The 18,318-nt window shown below is 50.0% G+C and overlaps 1 protein-coding gene across 1 annotated transcript; it reads right to left on the reverse strand.

Moving 5' to 3' along the window:
• Positions 1-108: 108 nt before the first annotated feature.
• LOC141998473 (tripartite motif-containing protein 10-like) lies at positions 109-16,472 on the reverse strand. Its single transcript, XM_074971323.1, has 8 exons — positions 16,029-16,472; positions 11,580-12,045; positions 7,522-7,617; positions 6,306-6,536; positions 6,139-6,161; positions 5,281-5,396; positions 2,046-2,090; positions 109-687 (listed from the first exon to the last, which is right to left on the reverse strand). Exons 2-8 carry the CDS (start codon positions 11,994-11,996, stop codon positions 173-175), a joined length of 1,443 nt encoding a protein of 480 aa, XP_074827424.1. The 5' UTR covers positions 11,997-12,045; positions 16,029-16,472; the 3' UTR covers positions 109-172.
• Between the last annotated feature and the right edge of the window lie 1,846 nt (positions 16,473-18,318).

Genomic DNA, 18,318 nt, shown 5'->3' on the forward strand with positions numbered 1-18,318 from the left:
CCTCCCCCTCCCCCTCCCATCCCTGGGGCTGCAGGGAGGGAGGGGAAGGAGCTTCTAGGGGTCATAGAGATGAGGGGCCAGGGGCTGGGTAGATGGGAGTCTTCCAAGATCATAGAGGCTGGGGTCCATGAGGCTAGAGAGGCTGATTTCTGGTTCCCCTCTGCTGTGGGTCTCAGGGACACAGGCGGAGCCGGGATCCCCACCCCACCCGGAGCCAGGGGCGGATTCTCCCCCCAGGGACGGAGCCCGGCGGGAAAGTGAAGATCGGGGCCTCGTCACCAGCATCGATAAATGTCACCTGCCCCCGGTCACAGTCCAGACAAACCCGGATCCTGCTGGGGGCCCGGCTCAGGGGCAGGGGGGTCACAGGGGAGGTGAGAGCCTGGAACTGACCCCCCCACCACTCCACAGCCCAGATCCCCCCCTCAGGGCTACGGCTGATCCGTCCCTTCCTCCCCACAGACTCTCTGGCCACCCCCACAGCCCAGTATCCCCCACCCCCCACCTCCACCTCCCAGCAATGTCTCCCCGCAGTGAATCCCTCACAGCCCAGCACACAGAGCGCAGCGTCAAATCTCTCAGGGGTGTCGGGCAGTCGCTGCCGCCTGTTTCCCCGTCTCACACTTTTCCCACCCTCAGACAGGACGAGTTGGGGATGAGCCGTGTCTGGATCCAGAGTCACATTCGCTGGGGAGAGAGAATCAGAGCGTTAGGGGCAGAGCTCGGCCCTGGGGGAGTCTGGGGCCATTTCTCACTCTCCCCAGCAGCCCTGTTCTGGCTGGGACAGGCCTGGATCCCAGGGAGCTGCCTCTGTCCTGGGCACCTGAGACTGAGCAGGGATGTCACTGCACTTCCTCAGTCTCTGTAAGGAGACCCACTTCATTAATTTCCCATTTGCTTGCATAAGTATCAGCTCCCAGCTACCCCTGTTGATTCTGCTCCATTCCCAGCAGGAGAGACACACCAAGAAAGGTTTTAGTGGGGAGGGAGCAGAGGAAGCAGGTACAGTTTTGAAGCCCAGAGGAAATCTCCCTCCTCCAATGCAGTCTCCACTCCCAGGGCTGGGAACAGAGAGGAAGATGCAGCATTGGGGAAGAGCTGATTAACACCAGAGAGTAGGAGGTGGCATTGGGTGAGGTAGCCCCATCCCCAGGCCAGAGAGAAGGGAGGAGCTGCCAGCGTCACAGGAAGAGCAGGAAGCAGAGAGCACCTCCAATGGGAGAGCCCAGCCCTGCCCAGAGGAAAGGCAGAATGTTGGAGAATAGCAATGAGGAGACCCCCTGCACCGGGGTAAAGCAGAGGAATGTGTCAGTCCTCAGGGCATTGAGCTCTATTAGGGTGCTGCTCAGGGAGAGTGTTTCTGTTCATTAGCATGGGCATGAACTCAGCACTCAGGTTGGTGTCAGGATTATTTGTGTGATGTCATCTTGGGATCTCCCCAGGTGTTCCGGCACCTTGGCAGAAGTTGGGGAGGGGGGGTACTAGCTCCCACCACCTGTGGCCCTGCCCTCTCCCTGGCCCTGACCCATTCTTCATCTTCCTGCCGAGCCCCTGCCCCTGGCTAGGCTGGGAGCCTTGGCCACTATGGAGAGCCCCTAACCCTCCACCTTCCCATGTCCACTCTCCGGCGTGCACCACCCAGGGCAGGTGGAGGGTCCGGGGGGAAGAGGAGCAGGGGTGGGGCCACTGAGAGGGACAAGCACCAGGAAGAAGCTGCACTACACAGGGCGCAGTTGATCAGCTGCCCCTCCATGAAGCACAGCCAATGCTGCGATGCTCCACGCCTGCCCAAGGCTTGCAGTTTGGGGGACCAACATGGCCCCCTGCCCCCAAACTATGCCCATGTTAAAAAGAGGGTGAGCTTGGCCCCCTGGCCCCCCATGTTCCAGTGCCCCTGGATCTCCTCACTGTGAATAGGTCATTTTTAGGGCTGTGTGAGCCACAGTCACTGGTGATTTGGTTGGTAACTTTCGTTACAATCTCATGAAGATGTTTTCACTGGAATTTTCTCTTAATTTAAAGACAATCTCCAGCTGCAAACTCACCCTGTCTGTGTGCTCCTAGGGATTCCAGTGCAGATGGCAGAGTGTCTGGCGGGGGAAAGGAGAAAAGAGACGAGATTTCAGACTTTCATATTTCTAACAGCGTCCCCACTCTGAACGCATAGAACTGAGTTTTCATCATGACAGAGAAAAGAAAAGGAGTACTTGTGGCACCTTAGAGACTAACCAGTTTATTTGAGCATGAGCTTTCGTGAGCTACAGCTCACTTCATCGGATGCATAGCATATTGTGGAAACTGCAGAAGACATTATATACACACAGAGACCATGAAACAAAACTTCCTCCCACCCCACTGTCCTGCTCGTAACAGCTTATCTAAAGTGATCATCAAGGAGAGCCATTTCCAGCACAAATCCAGGTTTTCTCACCCTTCCCCCCCCCCCACAGACACACATACAAACTCACTCTCCTGCTGGTAATAGCCCATCTCTCTTTGAAACCTCTCTTTATAATGCGCATGATGCATCATGCGCATTATAAAGAGAGGTTTCAAAGAGGGATGGGCTATTACCAGCAGGAGAGTGAGTTTGTATGTGTGTCTGTGGGGGGGGGGGGGAAGGGTGAGAAAACCTGGATTTGTGCTGGAAATGGCTCTCCTTGATGATCACTTTAGATAAGCTGTTACGAGCAGGACAGTGGGGTGGGAGGAAGTTTTGTTTCATGGTCTCTGTGTGTATATAATGTCTTCTGCAGTTTCCACAATATGCTATGCATCCGATGAAGTGAGCTGTAGCTCACGAAAGCTCATGCTCAAATAAACTGGTTAGTCTCTAAGGTGCCACAAGTACTCCTTTTCTTTTTTCTTTTTACGAATACAGACTAACACGGCTGTTACTCTGAAACCCATCATGACAGAGAAACAGATCGAGAGGCCCAGAGACACACTCAGGCATTTAATAGAAACTAACTGAAACCTTCTATTTCCTCTCTCATTCAGCCATCTCCCAACAATGGAACCAATGTCCTTTCAGCCTCACAATCATCCCAGGACACACAATCTGTAAGAGAGATTTACTTTTCCCCTCCTCATCCCCTCCCACCCTTCAAACTCCGGTTGGTTTCTCTCATTCACTCACGGCCTTTTGTCATAACCTAGACCCAGATCATACAAAGACTTTGGCAGAAAAGTAACTTTACCCACTTTGGTCCCTTTGGCCAGGGGTTGGCAGCATCATGTTGTGCGATGGACACTTGACAAAATTACCGGAGTGAGTGACGGACATTGGCGGGGGGTTATGTCATTCACTCATCATTCAACCAGTAACATAACGCACAATTTTCCACACTGAAAAAACCATAACCTAGCTCTTTAATAAATAATAAACAATAATAATAGTAATAAATTCAACTCAGGTGAGTGTTTTTGAATGTCCCTCACTGCCGCAGTCAATATTTTTTTTGTGGGATGGGGGCATTGAAATAAATATTTCTCCTAAAAACATATTTCAGTGCATTGTTGTCACTACTTTTTTCTTTTTCTTGTTTAAATAATATGTCTGATGGGAGGATGAGTGTCTGTGTCTGTGTGTGTGTGTGTGTGTGTGTCCCACCTCTACACCGCTTACCCCATGTCTCTCCCCTGTCTGTGTCCATTATATGGGAGATCCCCCATCATGTCACAGGATGTGGGAAGCAGAGGAGGGGGGTCTCTCAGTGGCGCAGGGTTTCCCATCACCTCACTGTGACCAGGGCACCCCTCTCTGGGCAGGGGTGATCCCAGGGTCGATGGGAACCTCCTCTGTCTCCTGACCAGGACAAAGGGACAAGCTCTGGCTATGGGCCGGGGGCTGTTGTGAGCAGGGGCCAGGGTGGAACAAATTCTTTTGGGGGGGGACTCACCTCTGGTCGCTCCCAGAAGTGGCTTTCCATTGTCCCTCATCCCTGCTGCTCCTGGGAAGCTGGGCTGAGGAGGTCTGTGCAGCCGGGGGAGGGGTAGCAGTCACGGGCTGGAGCTTGGCTGTGGGGAGCTGTACAATATGGAGGTGGCACTGAGGAGCTGGAGCTGGAGCTAGTCTTTGGGCGGCTGTGCAGTGGGGGTAGCACTGATGGGCTGGATCTTCGCTGAGGGGGTCTGTGCAGTGAGGGGGCAGCACTGAAGGGCTTGATCTAGGCTGAGGGGGCTGTGCAGTGGGGTAGTGGAACTGAAGGACTGGAGCTAGGCTGTGGGGTGCTGTGCAATGGGGGGAGGCACTGAAGGGCTGGAGCCAGGCTGAGGGGGGCTGTGCAGCCTGCCACAGAGAAGTTAACAAAGTCCAATACCCCCTCTGTGGAGACAAGGGGGAAAGTGGTGTGTGCATAATCAATCAGAGAAGAGAACAATAACATGAAAATAACTTGAAGAAAAAAAGCCCTGCCAACGATGTGTTCATGCATGTGTAGTGTGTGACCTATATAAGGTACTTAATATTCATGTCACTGAAAGATGATTGGAAAAGAACTAGTAAATATGCAGTTTGGATGTGTCTAATACGTCAGACATTGTAAGGGGTAATTAGAGCTTCCTAGGAGAAATTCCCCATGACCCACCTATGCCCCGGGAGAAGGGAACTGACCAGCACTTCTTTCTATTTGCGATGGCTAGTAGCAAATATACCAATGGCTGGTGATGGGGCACGAGTTGGGGAGGGATCTGAGTTAGGGAGAAATCTGTCCCAGGTGTCTGGCTTTTAGGTCTTGCTGAAATGCTCAGTGTCCAACTGACCACCATATTTGGGCTAGGGAAGGAATTTTCCACCAAATCAAATTGTCAGAGACTCTGGGGTTGATTTTTGCCTTCCTCTGCCATATTTGGCACGTATCATTTACCGATGTTAAACTAGAAGAAATGGTGGATTCTCTGTAACTTGAAGTCTTTAAATCATTATATGAGGGCTTCAGTATTCAGCCAGAGTTTACGGGTAAATTTCAGGAGTGGGTGGGGAGGTTCTGTGGCCTGCAATGTGCAGGAGGTCAGAGTGGATGGATCATGGTGGTCCCTTCTGACCTTAAAGTCGATGAGTCATTTCTTACGTTGTAACTGTAATCGAAAAGCATGTTTCTGGTGCAAACAAAGGTTTGAATTAATCAACCTGAGTGTCTTGGACCCAAATGTCTGGCCTTCTCACCCAACAATTAAATGGAAGCATCATCTAAGTGTGAACTAATTGACCAGCACCATTCTCTTCCCACAGTCTCAGAGGCTCTTCCCAATTTCCATTCCTAGATCCCTTCTGGGTACCTTTGAACTTCCTCAGAGTCTCCATTAGCACAATAGTTTTCTGGGAGAAATCGCTGACTTGCTCTTCCAGGTCAGGAGAAATCTCCTCTGGCTGCTGGAACTTCCTCTTCTCACACCTGGAGAGAAACAATTTCATGTGATTATATTTCATTGTGTGACTCATGATAAGTTCTGGCTAGTGAGTCGCTGCTCTAATATGCCTGGAGTTCAAATTCCTCGACTTCTCCCGGCCTCAGAGCAGGTGCAACACAGCCCATGGCCATACAACCTTCCCTTCTAAGGACTCCTTAATATTCTTCAGCTCTGGTCTGGTGAGATCAGCTCTGAGGACAAAAGGGGAATTGAGGCTCCATGGCCAATTCACTCCTTGGCCTCCATGCTCTGAGGGACAGGAGGTTCCTATGGAAAGTGCTGTAGAAATCTGTCCACTAGGAACTAAACTGAGACACCAACTCCTCCCTCCCCAGCTCATTCCACACAGGTCTCCAAACAGTCCTCAGGCCAGGGAAGACTCAGGTGGGAAAGACTCTTGACCACTGCTGCCTTGAGCTGAATGGTAACCAGGGCCCCAGTAGTGACAGGCCCATATTCCATCCCCACAATCCTGAGGCAGCCACTCCCCCAGGGATGTGACATCTCTCGGAAACACGTGAGGTCAGTCTTTCCCACTGAATGGACAATTCCAGAGTCTTCTGTACCAGGGTGAGAACCTCAGGATGAAGTGGATCAGAGAGATTTGTATCCGACTTTTGATCTTCCCCACACAGTTTTCAGTAGAGCCCTGGGGAGAGGTGGTGCTAATATCACCACCAAGCTCTTTCCCAGATTTGTGAGTCGGAGCAAGAGAAAGCCACGTACCTGCTCAAGGTGCTTCTGACATCCTAGAGGAGAGAGAGAGAGAAAAGAATCTCAGTCCCATCTGAAACATACAGGGGATTTCAGGGAAGGGATTTATCAAATAGGGGGAAGGGAGGCCCCGCCCTGGCTACTATGCTCCAGTGCTAATATTTCTCCCTCAGTCTCACCTGCAGGAATTCACTTTCTGGCTTCTGACACTTCCCCTCCATCTCATTGATCAGCTCACTGAGATGGGAAATCTCCTCTGAGAGTTTACTGACATTTTCATTCTGGATCCTCACAATCTCCTTGTCCAGCTTCTCCAGCTGGGCCAGCAGGAGTCGCTCTTGTTCCTCCAGGAACTGCCGCAGCTTCTGAAATTCAGACACAACCTTCTGCCTCTCGGTTTGTGTTTGTTTCTGTACGAAAACAGGGCAAGGGCTGGTCAGGGACATGGATGGAGCCCGGGGTCCTTTCATGGAGAGCTGAGTGTGCAATTTCTTTGAAAATTTCTGACAATTGACTGTACCCCGTGTGCATAGGCACCGATACCGTGGGTGCTCTGGGACTGGAGCACCCACAGGGGAAAATTAGCAGATGCTCAGTACCCACCAGCAGCCAAGTTCCCCCTCTGCCCCCCATGGACCAACTCCCCCGCTCCCTCCCAGCGCTTCCCACCTGCCCTGAAACAGCTGTTTCACGGTGTTGGGGATGCTCCAGGGGACAGCGGAAAGAGCAGGAACATGGTGAGGTGGGGATGGGGCAAGGACTTGTGGGAAGGAATAGAATGGGGACAGGGCAAGGGCAGAGTAGAGGCAAGAAGAGGCCAGGCGCAGGCAGGGTCTTGGCGAAAGAAGTGGAATGGGAGCAGGGCCGGGGCAGAGTGGGGGATCAAGCACGCCCCGGCTAGAGGTGAAGTCTGCGCCTATGCCTGTGTGTACTAGGCTGAGGACTCTCACACCTTCCCCTTTGGCCCCTGCATCCCTCTGAAAGGGAGGTTTCCATGTGTGTCATGGTCAGCGTATTCTGCTATTCACGGTCTCTGTGAACTCAAACCCAGAGCAGCAGGAAGCAGGACTCAGCACTACACTGACACAGATGCCAGGGAACAAAAAAGAACAAACACGTTAATAATACACAGAATGACCAAACACAGTGGACAACACCTCTCGGGTGACATTCAGTTCACTTGGGGAGGATTTCTGGGAAAGCCACAAGGGCTAGACATTAACTCATCAACTGAAATGGAATCTTAGGGCTTGTCTACACATGAATCTAACCCAGCAATCCATGATCATGGAGAAACACACACAAGTCCACATTCCCCAAGGCCACACAGGAATCTGCCTCCAAATGGACCTCCCACGGCCAGTCCCTGCCAATTAATAACAACAGGCACCTTACCTGATACTCCCACCTTTTTCCCTCTCTTGTCATTTTAAATCCCAGAATCTTTTCTCTCTCTTCCCTCAGAGTCTTCAAATGGGCTTGGATTTTTTCCTGAAGAACCATAAAGGATTTGAGAGGTTTCATTTAGATGGCTGAGAGGGGTGTGGAGCTGGGTGTTTTTCCACCCAAAACCCAAGATGATTGTTGGTGAATTGCTTTGCAACATCAGGACCACCAAGGAGATGAAACCTTATTAATGCAGACTGGGAGCGTGTCATATTCTGACTTGTTACCCATTCAGGTTCAGGTATTTTAATAATTAGAGAGAGATCTCAATTATAACCAAGCTTTATTGCTATTTATGAATTGATTAGTGGTACAGTGCGTAACAGGACACTGGAGTCACATGGGGATGACTCAATAAATCTGGGTTTGAGATGGTTTAATAAACAAAATGATAAAAATCCCAGAAGCCACCAGGTCCCTGGAGGTGGCTTTGTCAGGTGAAAAAGAGACAGGAGGAAACTGAGGATGCAGGAGGACACCTGTGAGGGTGGGGGCAGGAGTGGGGGGTGATACTTTGATGCAGAAGGATGCAGGTGGGGGTGTGCTGACAGAGGCGGGGGTGGGCCCAAGCAGGCAGAGTGATACAGTTGGGGGTGGGCCCATGCAGGCAGGCATGGGAATGTGCTATGTTCGGGGAAATCCTCTATGGCCACCCTAATTAAACAGGCTGATTTGTATAAAGAACGATTGGGGTTTGCCCCAGTGCTGCTCTAAACCCTTTCCGTGGCAATGCCCCCTCGGCAAGTCCCCCACTGTCCCATTCCCTCATAAAGATCCCGGAAGCAGTGGATTCTGGGAGATTTCAAAAGGCTGCCTGGTGGGACTCATGGAACCACTTTGGCTGGTGCTTGCCCACGTACACAACAGAACAGGTCAGACTGGCACCGGTCAGCTCCAGCCTGGGCTTAGTTTTGTTACAATCCAGTGTAATCCCAGGGGTATTTGACATGGACCTGAGCTGTCTGGAGCCCTTCTGTGTGCAGATTCAAGGTGCTTGGAGTTTAGCCCCATGATCTCCTCTAGTCCAGGCTGGCAGCTTCCGAGTTTAGCCCCGAATGGAGCAATCCAGGAGTTTAGAATCCCAGTGGGAAACCTCGTCTCCCTGCTGGACCTGGGACCTTTACCAAGAAGTCTTTTCCTCCTAATGGCTGCACTTCATCCCTACTCAGTGCTGCTGGGGGTGGGGGGCAGCGTAGACGAGTGGATAGGACACTGCACTTCTACTTGGAAAAGCGAGGGTTATACACAGCTCTGCCACTGACCTACTGAGTGACCTTGGACACGTCACTTCCCCTCACTGTGCCTGAGTTTCCCTTCCCACACTTTGTCTTGTCCAGTTAGACTGTAAATGGTTTTGTGCAGGGCCCCCACAATCGAGGTCAGATCTCATCTGGGGTCTGTAGGGTCTTCTGGGATGCAAATAACAATATTGAACACTGTGATACAATCAGTAATAACAGTCACAGCTTGTAACTCCCCCTTCTGAAGTCTGAAAGCAACACTCTCACAGGCTGTCCTGCGGCTCTTGTGAATCAAGCACCATCTAGAATCAAACCTCACTGATCATTTCACAGCTTCTGGTCTGTAGAAAGGTCCCATAGTCACTGGTGGGAGCTGGGGTTGAAAAGGATTTAGCTGCTCAGAGAAAACTTTCCCATATCAGACAAATCTAAAATCTTCCTCTGTTGCTTTTCTTGCCAGGCTGGACTATCGTTTATGTGTAAATCCGCTTTCAAGCAATGAAGGCTTCACGCAGCTGAATGATGCAGTTACACCTGTGTCAGGCAGGGCCGCCAACAGGGGAGGCAAAAGGGGCAGCTGTCCCGGGGCCAGGGATTTAAAAGGGGCCGGGGCTCCTGGCAGCTGCCGTTGCTACCACAGGAACAGCGGTGGCCGGAGCCACAGCCATCGGCGCCGACTCTGTGGGTGCTCCGGGGCTGGAGCACCCACGGGGAAAAATTGGTGAGTGCTCTGCACCCACCGGCAGCTCCCCGCCCCGCCCCCTGCTCCAGCTCACCTCCGCCTCCTCCCCTGGGCGCCCCACGTCCCCACTTCTCCCCCTTCTCCCCCAGCGCTTGCTGCTGCCGCGAAACAGCTGTTTCCTGTGGCAAGCGCTGGGAGGGAGTGGGGAGAAGGGGGAATGCGGCGTGCTTGAGGAAGAGGCTGGAATGGGGGCGGGGAAGGGGCAGGGCAGGGGTGGAGTCGGGGCGGGGCCGGGGGCAGGAGGGGCACGAGTACCCACCGGCGCCGGGGAAAGTTGGCACCTATGGCCCCAGAACCTTTAAATCGCCGCTGGAGCCCCAGGTGGAGCGGCCTGGGCGGTGCTGAAGGGCTGCCTGGGGTAGGCTAGCCCCAGCCCCGCCCCTTCTCCCTGAGGCCCCGCCCCTTCCCGAGGCCCAGAGCTGCCCCCCATGCCTTGCCCAGAGGCCTGGCAAGTCTGTCAGCAGCCCTGGTGTCAGGCAACTTGTGATCCCGTTAACCTGTAATTAAAACCCAAAGCTCTGACCCATTAGACTGAACGGCAACTCTGTATCTTGTCCCACCGGACAGCTTCCTGGATGGGAACCACTGTGAGAGCTCGGTGAGCCCAGGACAGACGAGAAACCAGACACATTGAAGTTAGATCCTCTTCACATAGAACAATTTCAGAGCCTCTTCCCTCCTGCTCCCTGTGCAGCCTCTACACTCAGCTGTTCCTATGGAGGCAGGCCCCCAGCCCCTGAGCAACCCCAACCTCCCACCCACCCGCTGAGCAGGCAGCACGCAGCTCCAGCCTACCTGGCCCTGAAGCCCAGGCAGCCCCAGGAGACTGAGGGTCCAGGAGCCGCGGCGGAAGCAGGGGGGTGCCAGGGGGCGGAGTGTGGGCGGGGCTACGCCTGGCAGGTTTAGAAGGCATTGCCTTGCCCTGCCTCTGATCCCTGACAGCCGGGGCGGCGGGTGTGTGGTGAGCGCAGCTCGTGCCTTCCAGGCCTGGCCTGGCAGCAGCACAGACACATCCTGCTTCAGGCCTGTATGTGAGGAACGTGCCTCCCATGGAGCTCTAGTGCCTACGGGCTTGGCTCCACCGGCAGATGTAGAGTGCTGGGAGTTAAACCAGCCCTCGGGGAGCGCAGCAGGGAAAGCGCTGCCGTGTGTCCACACTGACAGCTACAAGCGCACTGGCGTGGACGCATTAGCAGCTCTTATAACGCCACAGAGAGCAGTGCATTGTGGGAGGTATATCCCAGCATGCAAGGGGCTGCAAGGTGCTTTTCAAATGGGGCGGGGGTTGGGATGGAGTGTGACAGGGAGTGTGTTGTGTGTATGTGGGGGGAGAGAGAGTGGGTTTGGGGGGCTGAGATCGTGTCAGCAGGCTGTCTTGTCAGTTCAGACAGCAGCAGACACCCCCCCGCCCGCCTCTCTCTCTCACACAGGCATAGCGAGCAGCTTTCCACACTACTGGCTGCTTTGTCTGGGAGCAGAGAAGCAGCCGGTTGTCAGACACAGAGCTTTGAAAGGGGATATCCACATTCCTACAGCCCAGTGAGTTCAAAACAGTGACAAGAGTGGCCAATTGACTTAATTAAGGGATTACGGGACCTTTCCGGAGGCCGATGGCAGCTCAGTAATGCAACACCTCCTTCACACTGACACCCGGGCGTTTCAGCCGGGGCGCAGCAAGCGTTATGCTTCTCATGGAGGTGGATTACCATGAGCGCTCCACCTGCAGAGTCCAGGCGCTCGACGGGCCTTGCCAGTGTGGATGGGTTAGGGTGCCTGTGGCTGCTTTAATGTGCTCTAACTTGCAAGTGTAGCCAGGCCCCATGTCTCCCTAATGACAGGCTTTGTGCCTGCCATCAGTGGCCAAGGCTCCCTGCACCTGCCCAGAGGAAGGAGACTGCGGGGGGTGGGGAGATTTAGGTGGTTCCAGAGATCAGGGAGAAAATCTGGGAAATTAGGAGATTCTGTGGCTCTGAGAGACTGAGTGTGAAAAAGAAATAATTTCCCAGATCCACAGTGTTTCCTACCTTGTATTTCTGGGCAGCCTCCTCCATGAGAAGCATGGTGTGAAATCTGTGCTCTGAGGATCTCCAACAAACCACACACACGGCTTCCCAGTCCTCATCACAGAACAGATCCAGGGCTTTGCCGTGTCTCTCACACAGATTCTCTTTTCCTGGTTTGAAATCCATTTGTTTAATTTTTTCCACTATAGTTGCTAGCTGATAGTTTTTTCGGAGAGTCCCTTTTGGGATTCGGGCTCTGCAACTGGGGCAGCAAAAGGGGCCAGAGCCCAGCTCTGCCCATGTCTCGCAGTGCTGAGTGATGCAGACCTGGCAGAAGTTGTGCCCGCACTGTACGGTGACTGGGTCCCTCAGATACTCCAGGCAGATGGGACAGTTGGTTTCTTCTTGGATTTCCCGTACAGGAGCCCCTGAGGCCATGGCTGTTGCGATCTCTAGGCTTCTGTTCTCTCTGCTTCCACTCTGGATCCTAAATTGTTTTGTTGATAGTGGAAATATACAAATAAATAAATAAAATGTTAGTTTTTATTCCATTCCATTTGTTTCATGAAAGACATTCTTTTGAGTTGATTCATTAAAAATAGAATTGTAAAAATGAAACAAAAATAATTTTGTTCAAAAGTAGTGATGAAAAATAATTTCCCTGGGTTAACCATGCCCAAAGATTTGCTCATGAAAATGAGGCTTTTCACACGGCAGAGAACAATCTGTCTCACAATATGTTACATTGCCTCTTTCACAGGCACGTCACCAAACCTTCCCTAAACACAGGACCAGAAATCACCCCTGCTACCCTCTCTTCCATAGCTCTGTGGCCACAAAAAATACAGGGCAATGTGAACTTGCCCACGGGATAACAATGTTACCCTGGCTACACACAATCAGTTGGTACCAAAGTCCCTGTTTAAGATGCTTAAGTCTCAGTTTCAAAAGCACTTCAATGCAGAAAATTCCTAATGAATCCTATAGGTGCCTAAACTCACTCAGAGCAGTGGTGCCAGATCCGGGAGGGTCCAGGGGGGCCATGGTCTCTGCACTTTTTAATATGGGCACAGTAGCCTTCGGAGGGCAGGAAGCAACAGAGGCAGGGGCTGCGATTCAGAGTGGAGGAGCTGATCATGCCCTGCCCACTGTTCCTCCTCTTCCCCCTGAGGTCCCGTCCCCTGGCCAGGCTGAAAGCCAGAGCCGGGCTGTGCTAAGAGGGAGCCTGGGCTGCTGTGGGGAGCCCCATGTCCTCCATCTGCTCAGCAGCTCTGCTGAAGTAGGGCCCTGAGAGGTGGAGTGTGGGTGGGACCATGCCTGGCCATTTGGGGAAACTCAGCCTCCCCTACCCACCACCAGTGGGTGGGGTCCAGTCTGGTAGCGTCCTCTGAGCATGCCTAAAGGATCAGGCCTTGCAGGTAAGTTCAGACAAAACACCGGGGGGCAGGGGGGAGCTAAGAAGAGAGGGAGAGAGGAGGAGCTCCCGCATAACTTTTATCCCAGGACTTAGGGCACTCCCCTGAGATGTGGGACCCCTCTGCTTCACCTCCCCCCAACTTCAAAGTGCTGTCTACACAGCTGTTTTAGAGCACTAATGCAAGCTCCAGTTTGTCGTCCCAGGCTGGGAGGCTCAGCGCCATGGACTGTGTAGACGAACCCCAGGGGCCTCTCTCGCCTCGTTCTTTGTATTAAAGATTGCTTACAGTATGGTTCTAAACTTTAATATACAATCTTTGAGCCTTAAAATTCCACCTGTACACTCAAGTGAATTCCACTGAATATCATTAAATCCCTGAATCCTTCTAAAATAGACATTGCCTTCCTGCATAACAGGTGGGTCCAGGTCACCAGTTGGCTTCACTCAGCATAGCACCATGAAAGTTAATGTAGCTACTAGAGATGGATGGAGAAAAACAATTCAATTTTGCAACAACTTTGAAGGTTTCAGAATTTGGTTTTGGTCCACACTGGAATGAAAAAAGAACTGTTTTGTGAAACTGAATTATGTTAAAATGGGTTGTTTTTTTTCTCTCTCTGTAAGCGATTGGAGAGTCCACCTTGAACCTCAGAAATGTTACCACTGAAAACTTCATCATAATTTATGTTCCTGATAAATGTTTTGGCTTTCGCAAAAGGAAATTTTTCAGTGAAAAGATGTTCAGTTGAAAATGTTTCAACCAACTCTAACAGTTACACTGATTTCTATCAGCGGAGGGACTTGGAGCCTAGAGTTTTAAGGGATCCAGTGTGACATTCTACCTTTTTCTAATTCCTGAAAGTGTCAAAACACTGATACAGAGGCAGCGCAGCACTTACAGCCCATTTTTGCAGAACCAATACATTGAATTGGTTTCTACAAGCATCCACATTTTTGGTTCCAAACTACACTTAACCTTATAAACTTTTGAGTTCACCCCTCACTGTGATCTCAAACGTACCTCAGAGTTCATTCTCACGCTGTCCTGACCCTCACATGTTATAATGTCATTATGTTATATCAAATATGCCAGAACTTAAGTAGAGCAGCACATCTACAAATGTTGTAAAATCATTTAACAATGGAAGATCAGCCTTTCTAGCAATGTTGGATCATTTGCAGAAGTGCTAACGAGAAATTTGACATTATTTGTGCAGGTAGACAATGGCCCAAGTAATTGTGTACTTGAAATGACATATGTGGGCAACTGAGTCAAAAAGAAAAGGACAATTAGTCTATAAAAATCTCCTTTCCCATAGGAATGATGGTTCTTTTATCTGGAATCCTGCTCTCCCTGTGTGCACTGAATTACCACAGATGACACTGGGAAATCTATGTATGAAGGGAAGCAGAGAACCAGAATTGAAGAAGGTGAAGAATTTTGCCCATAAGTGTCTTTTTCTTTGATTTTTCTTCTTACAAAAGAGCATTCAGAATTTGTTCCAAAGCCCATTGAAGTCAACAGAAAGACACCTGTTGATTTCAATAGACTTTGAATAAGTCCCTAAATAAAAAAGGTGAACTGTTTCTTTAAGATATGGCTTTTATTTTGGCATCAGTTTATCTAGGAGGACTTTAACCTTACTGCAAAGCAAGGAACTGTTGATAGAGTAGATAAGATGATGCTTTCCTTCAGTTTTGCACGAAGTGTTGTTAAATACCGGGGTAGGCGTTGCTTGGGCTACGCACAATTTTGTGGTAAGACCAGTATTTTTAGTCTGGTAATTTCCCTTTGCCCTCCTTCAGTCCTATTCCTTCTGGTTTGTGCATGCATAAGCATGAAAGTTACGAATCATTAGAAGGCAATGGCATTGCAAAATCCCAAGAAAAATACTACTGTTAATGGGAATTGTGCATGTAACCCCCTGCTTACTTCAATGACAATTCTGTACTATGACACTGTCAAATATAAAAAATAAATGAACCAGATAGCTGAATAATAAGTAAGTTCACCAGAAACACACATTTTTGAATCTTAAGGACACAATGGGTCAAAACCTCCGCAGGAGTAAATCAGCATATTTCCATTGACTTCAGTGCAGCAGCTACATTGATTCACACCAGTTGAGGATCTAGCCCAATATGACTTAACCTGTGAGGTATGCAAAGATTCAGGGCAGAAAGCTGAAGCCCCACTGCATGGGACAATGTGGCTTCATGAGGGTCCCTGTGGCATGGGGTCCCAGGCATTTGCCCTACTTGCTACCTGCTAACACTGACTCTAGCTTTTATACGCAGAAAACCAGTTATTGTGGCACAAGTGAGCCATGGAGTTTTTATAGCATGTCATGGGGGTGGCTCAGAAAGAAAAAGGTTGAGAACCTGTGATCTAGACCATCCCTGGCAGGTATTTATCTAACCTGCTCTTAAAAATCTCCAGGGAAGGAGATTCCACAACCTCCCTAGGCAATTGATTCCAGTGCTTAACCACCCTGACAGTTAGGAAGTTTTTTCTGATGTTCAACCTTAACCCCCCTTGCTGCAATTTAAGCCCATTGCTTCTTGTCCTATCCTCAGAGGTTAATGAGAACAATTTACCTTCCTCCTCCTTGTAACAACCTTTTAGGTACTAATTCATCAAGCTGTGAAAATCTCATGTTACATTGCTACGAAAACAACCCACAATGTATTTGACGGTAAATCACTTTGAGTGTAGAGGTATTGTAAAGTTTCCATAAAGAGAGAAACAAATGATCATAGACTATCAGCGTTGGAAGGGACATCAGGAGGGCATCTAGTCTAACCCCCTGCTCAAAGCAGGACCGATCCCCAATTTTTGCCTCAGATCCCTAAAGGCCCCCTCAAGGATTGAACTCACAACCCTGGGTTTAGTAGGCCAGTGCTCGAATTGAGCTATCCCTCCTCCCTCCCATAAAGAGAGAAACAAATTCTTACAGAATTATTTACTCCTTGTGTTTTGAATAATCTGTCCAAGCAGTAAGGAGCGTGCATTAGACGTTAGAAACAGTCCTTCTGGAGCAAAATTAACCCACCTGGTTGGGTCTTCTGAGCAGTCAGGTGTGGTCAGACTTCGCTCCTCTGGCTGGCTCCTCTGGCTCCTGTCGGTCACGGATGTGGCTCAGCTCATTCTGGCGATGGCAGAGCTGCAGTTTTGTCTCGGGGCTTCTCCGCGGAAGGTTGTGAACAGAAACGGGGTTTGTACCGATTGATAAACGTGCGCTCGGCTCGCAGCCTTTGCCCAGAGAAAGTGAAAGTAACACTGGAAATTGCCTCAGTTCAACCCCTGTCCCGGGGGGAGGGGAGAGTCTTCTCTGAAAGACACAGCCCCAGTCCCGCGGGACCGCAAAGGGGGGGAAACCGGAACTTTATGATAGTGGATAGTGTTCCCCGATAATGTCACGGCAAACCTGGTGGCTGAACTTTGTGACTTTGTCCTCACCCATAACTATTTCACATTTGGGGACAATGTATACCTTCAAGTCAGCGGCACTGCTATGGGTACCTGCATGGCCCCACAGTATGCCAACATTTTTATGGCTGACTTAGAACAACGCTTCCTCAGCTCTCGTCCCCTAATGCCCCTACTCTACTTGCGCTATATTGATGACATCTGCATCATCTGGACCCATGGAAAAGAAGCCCTTGAGGAATTCCACCATGATTTCAACAATTTCCATCCCACCATCAACCTCAGCCTGGACCACTCCACACAAGAGATCCACTTCCTGGACACTACAGTGCTAATAAGCGATGGTCACATAAACAACACCCTATACCGGAAACCTACTGACCGCTATTCCTACCTGCATGCCTCCAGCTTTCACCCTGACCACACCACACGGTCCATTGTCTACAGCCAAGCTCGACGATACAACCGCATTTGCTCCAACCCCTCAGACAGAGACAAACACCTACAAGATCTCTATCAAGCATTCTTACAACTACGATACCCACCTGCGGAAGTGAAGAAACAGATTGACAGAGCCAGAAGAGTACCCAGAAGTCCCTACTACAGGACAGGCCCAACAAAGAAAATAACAGAACGCCACTAGCTGTCACCTTCAGCCCCCAACTAAAACCTCTCCAACGCATTATCAAGGATCTACAACCTATCCTGAAGGACGACCCATCACTCTCACAGATCTTGGGAGACAGGCCAGTCCTTGCCTACAGACAGCCCCCCAACCTGAAGCAAATACTCACCAGCAACCACATACCACACAACAGAACCACTAACCCAGGAACCTATCCTTGCAACAAAGCCCGTTGTCAACTGTGCCCACATATCTATTCAGGGGACACCATCACAGGGCCTAATCACATCAGCCACACTATCAGAGGCTCGTTCACCTGCACATCCACCAATGTGATATATGCCATCATGTGCCAGCAATGCCCCTCTGCCATGTACATTGGTCAAACTGGACAGTCTCTACGTAAAAGAATAAATGGACACAAATCAGATGTCAAGAATTATAACATTCATAAACCAGTCGGAGAACACTTCAATCTCTCTGGTCACACGATTACAGACATGAAAGTTGCAATATTACAACAGAAAAACTTCAGAACCAGAGTCCAGAGAGAAACTGCTGAATTGGAATTCATTTACAAATTAGATACAATTAACTTAGGCTTGAATAGAGACTGGGAATGGCTAAGTCATTATGCAAGGTAACCTATTTCCCCTTGTTTCCAACCCCCCTCCCGTTCCTCAGATGTTCTTGTTAAACCCTGGATTTGTGCTGGAAATGGCCCACCTTGATTATCATACACATTGTAAGGAGAGTGATCACTTTAGATAAGCTCTTACCAGCAGGAGAGTGGGGTGGGGGGAGAAAACCTTTTGAAGTGATAAACACCCATTTTTTCATGGTCTGTGTGTATAAAAACATCATCACTACATTTTCCACTTTTATGCATCCGATGAAGTGAGCTGTAGCTCACAAAAGCTTATGCTCAAATAAATTGGTTAGTCTCTAAGGTGCCACAAGTCCTCCTTTTCTTTTTGCGAATACAGACTAACACGGCTGCTACTCTGAAAGCACAATATGCTAATAACAGTAATAATGAGAATTACTCCAGCCAGGACAGGTTAGGCACTTTAGAACTCACTCCTCAAAGAATTAAATTGAAGCATAAGAGAGAAATAAAATTATGAAATGCGCAGACCAGTCAAAAAAAGAACCCCTACAATAACAGCCCTGCAATCCTTAACCAACTTTGAAAGAATAAAATTACAGAGAACATAGGTGCCTTGCTCATTTCAACAGGAAGTAACAACAACAATAATACAAGTGTGTGTTGGGGGAGAGCGTGTGT

This window comes from Natator depressus, chromosome 14, assembly GCF_965152275.1.
Source record: "Natator depressus isolate rNatDep1 chromosome 14, rNatDep2.hap1, whole genome shotgun sequence".
NCBI lineage: Eukaryota > Metazoa > Chordata > Testudines > Cheloniidae > Natator > Natator depressus.

Excerpts from the sequence above, each read along its gene's own strand:
- LOC141998473 (XM_074971323.1), bottom strand. The coding sequence starts at position 11,996 with ATGGCCTCAGGGGCTCCTGTACGGGAAATCCAAGAAGAAACCAACTGT. Across the intron at positions 6,537-7,521 it reads GAAAAAGGTGGGAGTATCAG|AAACAAACACAAACCGAGAG; the intron begins GTAAGGTGCCTG and ends GTTTTCGTACAG. Across the intron at positions 2,091-5,280 it reads GACTCTGAGGAAGTTCAAAG|ACACTCTGCCATCTGCACTG; the intron begins GTACCCAGAAGG and ends TTCCCCCGCCAG.